Source organism: Scyliorhinus torazame, chromosome 31 (assembly GCF_047496885.1).
Source record: "Scyliorhinus torazame isolate Kashiwa2021f chromosome 31, sScyTor2.1, whole genome shotgun sequence".
Classification (NCBI taxonomy): Eukaryota; Metazoa; Chordata; class Chondrichthyes; order Carcharhiniformes; family Scyliorhinidae; genus Scyliorhinus; species Scyliorhinus torazame.
Genome location: NC_092737.1, coordinates 12,480,475 through 12,490,823, shown reverse-complemented (window position 1 = coordinate 12,490,823; position 10,349 = coordinate 12,480,475). Strand labels below are relative to the sequence as shown.

At 53.6% G+C, this 10,349-nt stretch overlaps 2 protein-coding genes across 2 annotated transcripts in view; one reads left to right on the top strand and one right to left on the bottom strand.

The window, feature by feature from the left end:
- trappc14 (trafficking protein particle complex subunit 14) overlaps window positions 1-109 on the top strand; it is a 61,601-nt gene extending 61,492 nt beyond the window's left edge. Inside the window, exon 5 of the mRNA XM_072493150.1 lies at window positions 66-109. Within this exon, the coding sequence (XP_072349251.1) occupies window positions 66-109 (44 nt within the window). The remainder of the gene's footprint in view (window positions 1-65) is intronic.
- Window positions 7-10,074, bottom strand: LOC140404688 (ragulator complex protein LAMTOR4-like). The gene is made up of 4 exons (XM_072493349.1): window positions 9,984-10,074; window positions 5,599-5,679; window positions 4,557-4,674; window positions 7-554 (listed from the first exon to the last, which is right to left on the bottom strand). Exons 1-4 carry the CDS (start codon window positions 9,984-9,986, stop codon window positions 457-459), a joined length of 300 nt encoding a protein of 99 aa, XP_072349450.1. The 5' UTR covers window positions 9,987-10,074; the 3' UTR covers window positions 7-456.
- Between the last annotated feature and the right edge of the window lie 275 nt (window positions 10,075-10,349).

Sequence of the window (10,349 nt, the reverse complement as noted above, 5' to 3'; positions counted from 1 at the left end):
GTTCCACAGTAACATCTTCCAAATTTCTACCAATCTCTCTCCCTCTGCAATCCATGAATATACAGGAGAGAGCCTGGTGATACTTAGAGACCAACGCACGTTGAAGTAATCTTTTTACTAGTTATTGCAAACGTTGAGAGGGGGGGGGGGGAAACTGATTAAATATAACAGCTTCATCGTCTCGGCAATCTTTTTGATGTCTGGGTAGACGCGATGGAAGTGATTGTCAAACAATGCAGAGGAGTCGCAGCCATCGATAGATTGGGCTGGAAGAAACCACACGGTGTTACATTACTCGCCGCACAATTCTGCTGAAGGAACTAGTCAGGAGGCAGAGTAAATCAGGCCGTTGCTGAACGAGGATTGTGTCCAAAGTCCTCAGGGGGGTGTGCGATGCAGACAAGCGGGAGCAGGAAAGGCTGCTTCGTCTCTCTCGCTCCCCTCCAAAGCAGGAGTTTACACTTCAACTGCCTCTTGAGGGTTATTGTGCCTTTTCACCACAAACACCTTCTGTCCAGAGATCGTTGCCATGTACGTGTGCTCCCCGAATACCACTGGAAGCGAGAGAATCCCGTTAGAGTTCACTCCTGACTGCCGAACCTACGCATATCAGCCACACTCTCAACCCCACTCACCACAGTTAGTGACAACTGGCTGTGCAGCCTTTAATGAAGAGGTTGGTCACCCTTTTAATAAGCAAAACCCAACTCATTCTCTCCCCCCCCCCCCCCCCCAAAACGTACCTCAGGATAAGGTTAACAATGAAACTTCAGGTAGAGAGAGCTCAACATCAATACAAGGCTTGGGTGCAGGGGTTTTTGCTGCGCTTATGTCGAGCCTTGGTGAGACCACATCCAGAGTATCGGCCTACATATCGGCAGTAGGGATCTAATTATTAAAGGAAGCGCAATGAGTATTCGCCCGATTCCTGGGGGTGGCAGGATTATCCCATGGAGGAGAGATTGGGCCTGCACTCTCTACAGTTTAGAAGGAGGAACCTTGTTTGTATAGAACCTTGGTAAGGCCGCACTTGGAATATTGCGCACAATTCTGGTCGCCACTCTACTAGAAGGATGTGGAGACTTTGGAGAGGGTGCAGAGGAGGTTGACGAGGATGTTGCCTGGTCTGGAGGGCGTTAGCTGATAGAGGTCTACAAGGTTATGCGGGGCATGGATAGAGTGGATGGGCAGGCACTCTTTCCCAGGGTGGAGGGGACAGTCACCAGGTTCAAGGTCCGTGGGGCAAAGTTTAGAGGAGATGTGCGAGGCAGGTTTGTTTTTTTTTTTTTTTTACACAGAGGGTGGTGAGTGCCTGGAATGCATTGCCAGGGGAGGCTGTGGAAGCAGATACATTAACGGCGTTCAAAAGGCATCTTGACAAATGCATGGATAGGATGGGTATAGCATCATAGAATTTACAGTGCAGAAGGAGGCCGTTCAGCCCATCGAGTCGGCACCGGCCCTTTTTGAAAAGAGCATCCTATCCCAGTAACCCCACCCAACCTTTTTTTTGGCAATTTATCACAGCCAATCCACCTAACCTGCACATCTTTGGACTGTGGGAGGAAACCGGAGCACCCGGAGGAAACCCACGCAGACACGGGGAGAACGTGCAAACTCCGCGCAGACAGTGACCCAAGCCGGGAATCGAATCTGGGACCCTGGAGCTGGGAAGCAACTGTGCTAACCACTGTGCTGCCATGCCCACCCTATAGAGGGGTACGGCACGAGGAAGTGCAGAGGGTTTTGGCCAAGGGTGGTATGATGACCGGTACAGGCTTGGAGGGCCGAAGGGCCTGTTCCTATGCTATATTCTTGTTCTTTGAGGAAGCAATCTCAGGGTTTGACAGGGTAGGGGCAAGAATGAGGTTTGAGCTGGCTGCTGGAGGTGTGTGCGCATAGTCTAGAACCAGAGACACAATCTCAACACAAGGGGTTGGCCATTCAGAGCTGAGATGAGGAGGAGTTTCTTCTCTCAGAGGGTGATGAATCTTTGGAGTTCTTTATCCAGGGAGCTACGGAAGGTCAGTCATTGAGTATGTTCAAGATAGAGAGAGAGCGATCAATACACAAGATATTAAGGGATATGGGGAAAGCACAGGACAATGGCATTGGGAGTAGAAGATCAGCCTTAATCTTACTGAACAGCTAGAGGGGCTGAATGGCCTACTCCTGCTCCTAAGCCAGCCCCATCCATCAAGAGTTACCAGATTTCATTGACTGGAGTGTTGGGTGCTGGAAAGACTTGTGCAAGGTGGTAATGATACAAGACCATAAGACATAGGAGCACAATTAGGCCACTCGGCCCATCGAGTCTGCTCCACCATTCAATCATGGCTGACATTTTTCTCATCCCCCTTCTCCCCAACTGTGAAATGATCTCACGTGGGAAGGTGGGTGGGGAAGATCACATGGACCAGTAATCCAGAGATCCGGGATAACGCTCCAGGTTTCATAGATTATCATAGAATTTACAGTGCCATTCGGCCCATCGAGTCTGCACCGGCTCCTGGAAAGAGCACCCTACCCAAGGTCAACACCTCCACCCGATCCCCATAACCCAGTAACCCCACCAAACACTGAGGGCAATTTATCATGGCCAATCCTCCTAACCTGCACATCTTTGGACTGTGGGAGGAAACCAGAGCACCCGGAGGAAACCCATGCACACACGGGGAGGATGTGCAGACTCCGCACAGACAGTGACCCAAGCCGGGAATCGATCCTGGGACCCTGGAGCTGTGAAGCAATTGTGCTATCCACAACGCTACCGTTCTGCCCATCGCACAGTTTGAATCGCACCACAGCAGATGGCAAAATTTGAACTCAATAACAGCCCTAATGATGATTATGAAACCATTGTTGATTTGTCGTAAAACCCCCATCCAGTTTACTCGGGAAAGGAAAGCTGCTATCATTACCTAGTCAGGTTTACACATCCAGATCCAGGGCAATGCGGCCGACTCTTAAATCCCTACAGTTCAAGGGCAAATTAGGGATGTGGCACAGTGGGTTAGCACTGCTGCCTCATGGTGCCAGGGGCCTGGGTTCGATTCCGGCCTCGGGTGACTGTGTGGAGTTTGCACTTTGTCCCGTGTCTGCATTCCCCCGCCCCCCCCCCCCTGGGTCCATATTCCTAAATCAACATCAGACGTGCACAAAGTGCCTGGTCATTGTTGTGGGATCTTGCGGTGCAGAAACTGGCTGTTGCGTTTCCTCCGTTACCACAGTAATGACGCTGCAAAGCACTTTTGGGGGTGAGCGGCGCGATGAGAATGCTAATACCACTTGCAGGAATGGGAAGCCCCGTAAACTCTTGTTCCCCATCTCTCCCACCAGTAACAGAGTGGGGATTTGAGGCTCTGCCCTGGGAAGAGTAGGGAGGAGTCAACACACGGGACCAATTTCTCAGCTGCTTCTGGCTTGCCGTGTCGGCCCCTTGCTCACGATGGTTACAGCACCTATGCGGTTTCCTCTGGCGAGGGGAGCTCAGGACAAAGAGGCAGAACCTTCACATGAGAGCCAGGCCGTTTAAGGGTGATACAAGGGTGAAATTCTTCACATAAAAGGAAGTGGAAATCTAGAACTGGGATTATGCTCATTGGAATTTAGAAGAATGGGGTGGGGGGGGGTGATCTTATATAAAATTATGAAGGGAATAGATAAGATAGAAGCAAGGAGGTTGTTTCCACTGGCGGGTGAAACTAGAATTAGGGGCATAAATAAGGGGGAGCAGATTTAGGACTGAGTTGAGGAGGAACTTCTTCACCCAATCCTCACCCAAAGGATTGTGAATCTGCGGAATTCCCTGCCCAGTGAAGCAGTTGCGGCTACCCCGTTGAATGTTTTTAAGGCAAAGATAGGTAGTATTTTGAACAGTAAAGGGATTAAGGGTTATGGTGGGCGGGCGGGTAAGTGGAGCCGAGTCCACAAAAAGATCAGCCATGATCTCATTGAATGGCGGAGCAGGCTCGAGGGGCCAAGATGGCCGACTCACCTTCTGCAACAACTTCCTGAAGCAACAATACCCCCGCCCCCACAAAAGAAACAGCTTTACACAAACTGATCGCTCTCAGCTTCATGTTGGATCAGGGTATTAAGGATTACGGAGCCCAGGTGGCTAGATGGGGGTTAAGGTTCAGATCAGCCATGATTTAATTGAATAGTAGAAGGGGCTAGAGGGGCTGAATGGTCTCCTGTTCCTACACTGAAGGATGCAGTTTGGAAATGGAGGCTGTTGCTGAGACAGCAGGTTGAAGAAGGGTAATCTTGGGTGTAGATTCTGTCCTCCTGTTGCAGGGAGCTCTCACTTTCACCCCTACGCAGAGTTTTTACAGGGAAGTATCAAACAGGTTTCTGTTCCATACGAGCCTCCCCCCCCCCACTTTTATCCCACACCATCAGCACATCCTTCCATTCCTTCCTCCCCCATGTGTTTAACCAGCCTCCCCTTAAATGCATCCACACTATTCACCTCAGCCGCTCATCTGACTCCTACACCGTGTCCAGGCAGGCGGACGAGCCTGGCTGTAGGAGTGGAACACGGGTTAACTTACCGGACATTCTCTTTAAGAAAGGCTCGGCGCTGCCGTTCATGCAGAGTTTGACAGCGGTCTGCACCATGCGCATGATCACTCCGGCAGCATGTTCATCGTTCTCCAGTTCACCTGCCGACTGTACCAAACGGGAAGGGCGTCAGGCGTTGACAGGGCAAGTACGCAGACCCGCAGCCCTGGCACTGAGGACAGGGTGGTCATCAGCAGCACAGGGTGCCCGCCGTGACTCAGTAGGTAGCACGCACACACCGCCACCCCCCCCAAATCCGAAGGAAAGTCCCATCCCAGAGCCTCGAGCACAAAAGCCCAGGTTCACCCCACCCCGGCGCAGCGCCGAGGGAGTGCCACGGCACCGGAGGGTGGCGTCTTTCGGATGCAACGAGATACCCAAGGCTGAAATTTCCCTCGTGGGCAGAGGACACACACTTAACATTTTAAAAAAAAGATGTCAAGAGGGCTCGTTGAACGCAGTGTGTTGCCACGGTCTGGAAGGCCCCGCCTGAAAGGGCAGCCTAAGCAGGTTCAATAGGAACTTTCAAAGAGAGAACTGGATACATACTTGAAGTGGGAAAAGGTGCAGGTGTTGGGATAAAGCGAGGGGGGGGGGGGGGGGGGGAGGTTATGGCTAAACAGACAGCTATGCCAAATGGCCGGCACATTCCCGATGGACCCAAAGGCCTCGGTCTGCGCTGTGAGATTCTATGACAGCTACAGGAAGGCTCACACAGCGGACGTGCCACAAGAGCGGACGGAGCTCCTCCAGCGTCGAGTTCACCAGAAAAACATAGGCATCCTTAGCGGGGAGATCGGCCGCGTGTGCTGCCTCACCGACTATCCCGCGCCGGTGACCTCTGAACTGGGAGGTGTCCACTATGCGGAGCCCTTCCCAACGGACAGGGGGATGGGGAGTCTTCTCTGAACGTGTCTGCTCGCTCCAGCTGCAGCGTTGTTCTGCCAAGAACCACTACCCGCCCCACCCAGACACTATTCCCTTGGCTGTGTGTTTTTAAATATCTATATTTGTGCCCCATGTCATACTTACAGCCAATACTCCATCTTCACTAATGACCAGGTAACCCAGCTGATCCGGGATTCTCTCCAACCCTTGCGTCAAAGCAGAAGCCTGGGTGGCAACAAGAAATGACAAAGCAGAACAACAGCATGAAGGTTTGGCTTATGAGACGTGACTGGTGGACACGGCAAAACACGACGGAAAAAAGCTCCGGTTCCCGTAGCCAAGCGGGATCGGATCGCTCGCTGAACTGAAGTGAAATCACAACCCTGGAGCAGGCTCCGGGAATCCCGGTGGGGGCTCATATTCCCTCCCCCCCCTCCCTCCCTCCCCCCCCCCCCCCATGTCCATGTTTTAAGTGAACGAGGGTGGTGAAAACGCGAGAGGTCCGGGGTTCAAATTCCAGAACGAGCCCCACAAAACACCTTTGTGGGCAGCACAGTGGTTAGCACGGCTGCCTCACAGCTCCAGGGACCCGGGTTCAATTCCGGTGACTGTGTGAAGTTTGCACGTTCTCCCCAGTGTCTGCGTGGGTTTCCTCCGGGTGCTCCGGTTTCCTCCCACAGCCCAAAGATGTGGTCAGGTGGATTGGCCGTGCTAGAATGCCCCTTAGTGCCCGAAAAAGGGTAGGGAGGCTTATTGGGTTATGGGGATAGGGTGGAGTTGTGGACAATTTCACATTTGCTCACATTATTCTCCATTTACCAGGTCATTGCCCACTCGCTTAACCCGTATCCCCTTGTAGCCTCCTTACGTCCGCTTCACAATTTACTTTCCTACCTATCTTTGTGTCATGAGTAAATTTAGCAACCTTACTTTCAGTCCCTTCATCCATGCCATTTATATAAATTGTAAAAAGTTGAGACCCCCAGCTCTGACCCCTGTGGCACACCCTTTTGTCAACTTAGGTGGGGTTACTGGGATAGAGTGGAGGCGTGGACTTGGCTAGGGTGCTCTTCCCAGGGGTCGGTGCAGACTCGTTGGGCCGAATGGCCTCCTTCTGCACTGTAAATTCTATGATGCCAACCATAAAAAGACGGACTTACGCCAAATTGCTGTTTCCTGTTAGCTCCCCAGTTTTCAATCCATGGCATTATATTAACGTCTGTACCAGAAAACGTTATTTCATGCAATAACCTTTGATGCTCCACATGATGACTTAATTGAGGCATACAAGATGATCAGAGGATTGGATAGGGTGGACAGTGAGAGCCTTTTTCCTCGGATGGTGATGTCTAGCACGAGGGGACATAGCTTTAAATTGAGGGGAGATAGATATAGGACAGATGTCAGAGGTAGGTTCTTTACTCAGAGAGTAGTAAGGGCGTGGAATGCCCTGCCTGCAACAGTAGTGGACTCGCCAACACTAAGGGCATTCAAATGGTCCTTGGATAAACATATGGATGATAAGGGAATAGTGTAGATGGGCTTTAGAGTGGTTTCACAGGACGGCGCAACATCGAGGGCCGAAGGGCCTGTCCTGCGCTGTAATGTTCTATGTTCCTGTGGGAGCGAGTTCCACATTCTCCCCCCTCCCTGTGGGAGCGAGTCCCACATTCTCCCCACTCCCTGTGGGAGTGAGTCCCACATTCTCCCCACTCCCTGTGGGAGTGAGTCCCACATTCCCCCCACTCCCCGTAGGAGCGAGTCCCACATTCTCCTGTGGGAGCGGGTCCTACATTCTCCCCACTTGCCTGTGGGAGCGAGTCTCACATTCTCCCCACTCCCCGTGGGAGCGAGTCCCACATTCTCCCCACACCCCGTGGGAGCGAGTCCCACATTCTCCCCACTCCCCGTGGGAGCGAGTCCCACATTCTCCCCCCACTCCCCGTGGGAGCGAGTCCCACATTCTCCCCCCACTCCCCGTGGGAGCGAGTCCCACATTCTCCCCCCACTCCCCGTGGGAGCGAGTCCCACATTCTCCCCCCACTCCCCGTGGGAGCGAGTCCCACATTCTCCCCCCACTCCCCGTGGGAGCGAGTCCCACATTCTCCCCCCACTCCCCGTGGGAGCGAGTCCCACATTCTCCCCCCACTCCCCGTGGGAGCGAGTCCCACATTCTCCCCCACTCCCCGTGGGAGCGAGTCCCACATTCTCCCCCACTCCCCGTGGGAGCGAGTCCCACATTCTCCCCCACTCCCCGTGGGAGCGAGTCCCACATTCTCCCCCACTCCCCGTGGGAGCGAGTCCCACATTCTCCCCCACTCCCCGTGGGAGCAAGTCCCACATTCTCCCCACTCCCCGTAGGAGCGAGTCCCACATTCTCCCCCACTCCCTGTGGGAGCGAGTCCCACATTCTCCCCCACTCCCTGTGGGAGCATGTCCCACATTCTCCCCCACTCCCTGTGGGAGCGAGTCCCACATTCTCCCCCACTCCCCGTGGGAGCGAGACCCACATTCCCCCCACTCCCTGTGGGAGCGAGTCCCACATTCACCCCACTCCCTGTGGGAGCAAGTCCCACATTCTCCCCACTCCCTGTGGGAGCGAGTCCCACATTCTCCCCACTCCCCGTGGGAGCGAGTCCCACATTCTCCCCACTCCCTGTGGGAACGAGTCCCACATTCTCCCCACTCCCTGTGGGAGCGAGTCCCACATTCTCCCCACTCCGTGGGAGCGAGTCCCACATTCTCCCCACTCCCTGTGGGAGGGTGTCCCACATTCTCCCCTCTCCCCGTGGGAGGTGGATTTGAGACCAAGAAGAGATGAGCCATGATCCGATTGGATGGTGGAGCGAGCTTAAGGGGGCTGAATGGCCTACTTCTGCTCCCAATTCCTACTTTTCTGGACTCCCAAGCCTAGTCGCTCCAACCTTTCCTCATAAGGCAATCCACCCATTCTAGGGATCAGGATGGTAAACATTCTTCCAAAGCATTTGCACTCGTCCTTAAATAAGGAGGCCAAAATACCGTACACAGCACTCCAGGTGTGGTCGAACTGGTCTTTTGGCATTAGTCAACTTAATAGAATAACAGAAACAAACTCAGGAGACAAATTGAAAAAGGGCTGCACCTGGCAGGGGGCTGCAACCCCCCCCCCAAAAAAAAGGGAGCAGTGGAAACTTACACATCAAATCAAACTGTGACAAGAGGTGCCCATAAAGCAACCCAACCTCTGCCGTGCTCACCAGGCACAGAAGGCCTCAAGGGAGCCCCGCAGGCTCCCTTTCCAGGGACACAGAGCCACATGCATGGCCACAGAAGAGGAACATAGAACAGTACAGAACATGCGCTACAGAACATGCACTTCGGCCCTCGATGTTGTGCCGAGCTTTGTCCGAAACCAAGATCAAGCTATCCCACTCCCTGTCATTCTGGTGTGCTCCATGTGCCTATCCAATAACCGCTTGAAAGTTCCTGAAGTGTCCGACTCCACTATCACGGCAGGCAGTCCATTCCACACCCTAACCACTCTCTGAGTAAAGAACCTACCTCAGACATCGCTCCTATATCTCCCACCCCGAACCTTATAGTTATGCCCCCTTGTAACAGCTACATCCACCCGAGGAAATAGTCTTTGAACATCCACTCGGTCTATCTCCCTCATCATCTTATAAGCCTCTATTAAGTCGGCTCTCATCCTCCTTCGCTCCAATGAGAAAAGCTCTAACTCCCTCAATCTTTCCTCATAAGATCTACCCTCCAATCCAGGCAGCATCCTGGTAAATCTCCTTTGCACCCTTTCCAATGCTCCCACATCCCTCCTATAATGAGGTGACCAGAACTGGACCCAATACTCCAAATGTGGTCTCACCAGGGTCCTGTACAGTTGCAGCATAACCCCACGGCTCTTAAACTCAAGGAGCAGGCAGACTGGATCGACGGACGACTCATTCCGTCACCTGCCGCCCGGACCGGTCATCTAACCAGTGCCCTGCGCATCCAAATAACCATCTTTATCAGTGTCACAAGTAGGCTTCCAGTACCACTGCATTGAAGTTACTGTTAACAAGCACGTCTTTTCAGGTGGGAGGAAGAGCACCCGGAGGAAACCCGCGCAGACACGGGGAGAACGTGCAGACTCCGCCCAGACAGTGACCCAAGCCGGGAATCGAGCCCTGGAGCCATGAAGCAACAGTGCTAACCACTTTCCAATAGCTGATGACATTCTATTAGCTTTCCTAATTTTTTGCTGCACCTTTGCGCTAATGCAATAAAGGCAGCGTGTTGCAAATTTATGGGAGCAATGCGAATTCCGCGGATTGCATTAATTGCAATTTGGGAATTTACAGTTAATGTTATCAGGCTGAAAGGGGAACCAGTCCTGGTGACCTGTGACCTCCCGGGCTGCGGTCGCCCGGGAAACGCCGGGGATTTGCGGCTCAATGGGCTTGAGCGATGCTCCCTGGCCGCGGGGGAAGGAGAACAACCGGGGCCCCGGCGGCCTAGTTCCCTCCCGACCGGTCGGCCGCACTCACCATCGGCTACAAACACCGGAGCCGCTCCAACGTCCGTCCGCCCGGAGATCGCAGCAGGTCACCTGACCCGCCCAGAGGCCCCTCCTCCCCCGGCCCATTTCATTGGCTGACGCGAAAGCCGCTGCCGCCTTCCGATTCGACCGCCCGGCCGTCCATCATCCCGTTGAGCCACTCCCCCTCCGAGTCCCATCATTCATCTCCAAGCTGTCCGTCAACCCGGCATCACGTGTCACACCCTTGAGCCATCCGGTCCCGCCCATAGGCCCAGGTGATTGGCTGATGCTAAAGACGCCGTCTTTCCATTCGGCCGCCTGGTCGTCCATCATCAACTTGAGCCATCCGGCCCCGCCTCTCCTTTCCTCCAGC

Coding starts and splice junctions, on each gene's coding strand:
- LOC140404688 (XM_072493349.1), bottom strand. Junction 4,675..5,598: donor GTGAAGATGGAGTATTGGCT/GTAAGTATGACA, acceptor CGTTTGGTACAG/TCGGCAGGTGAACTGGAGAA. Junction 555..4,556: donor TTTCTTAAAGAGAATGTCCG/GTAAGTTAACCC, acceptor TCTCGCTTCCAG/TGGTATTCGGGGAGCACACG.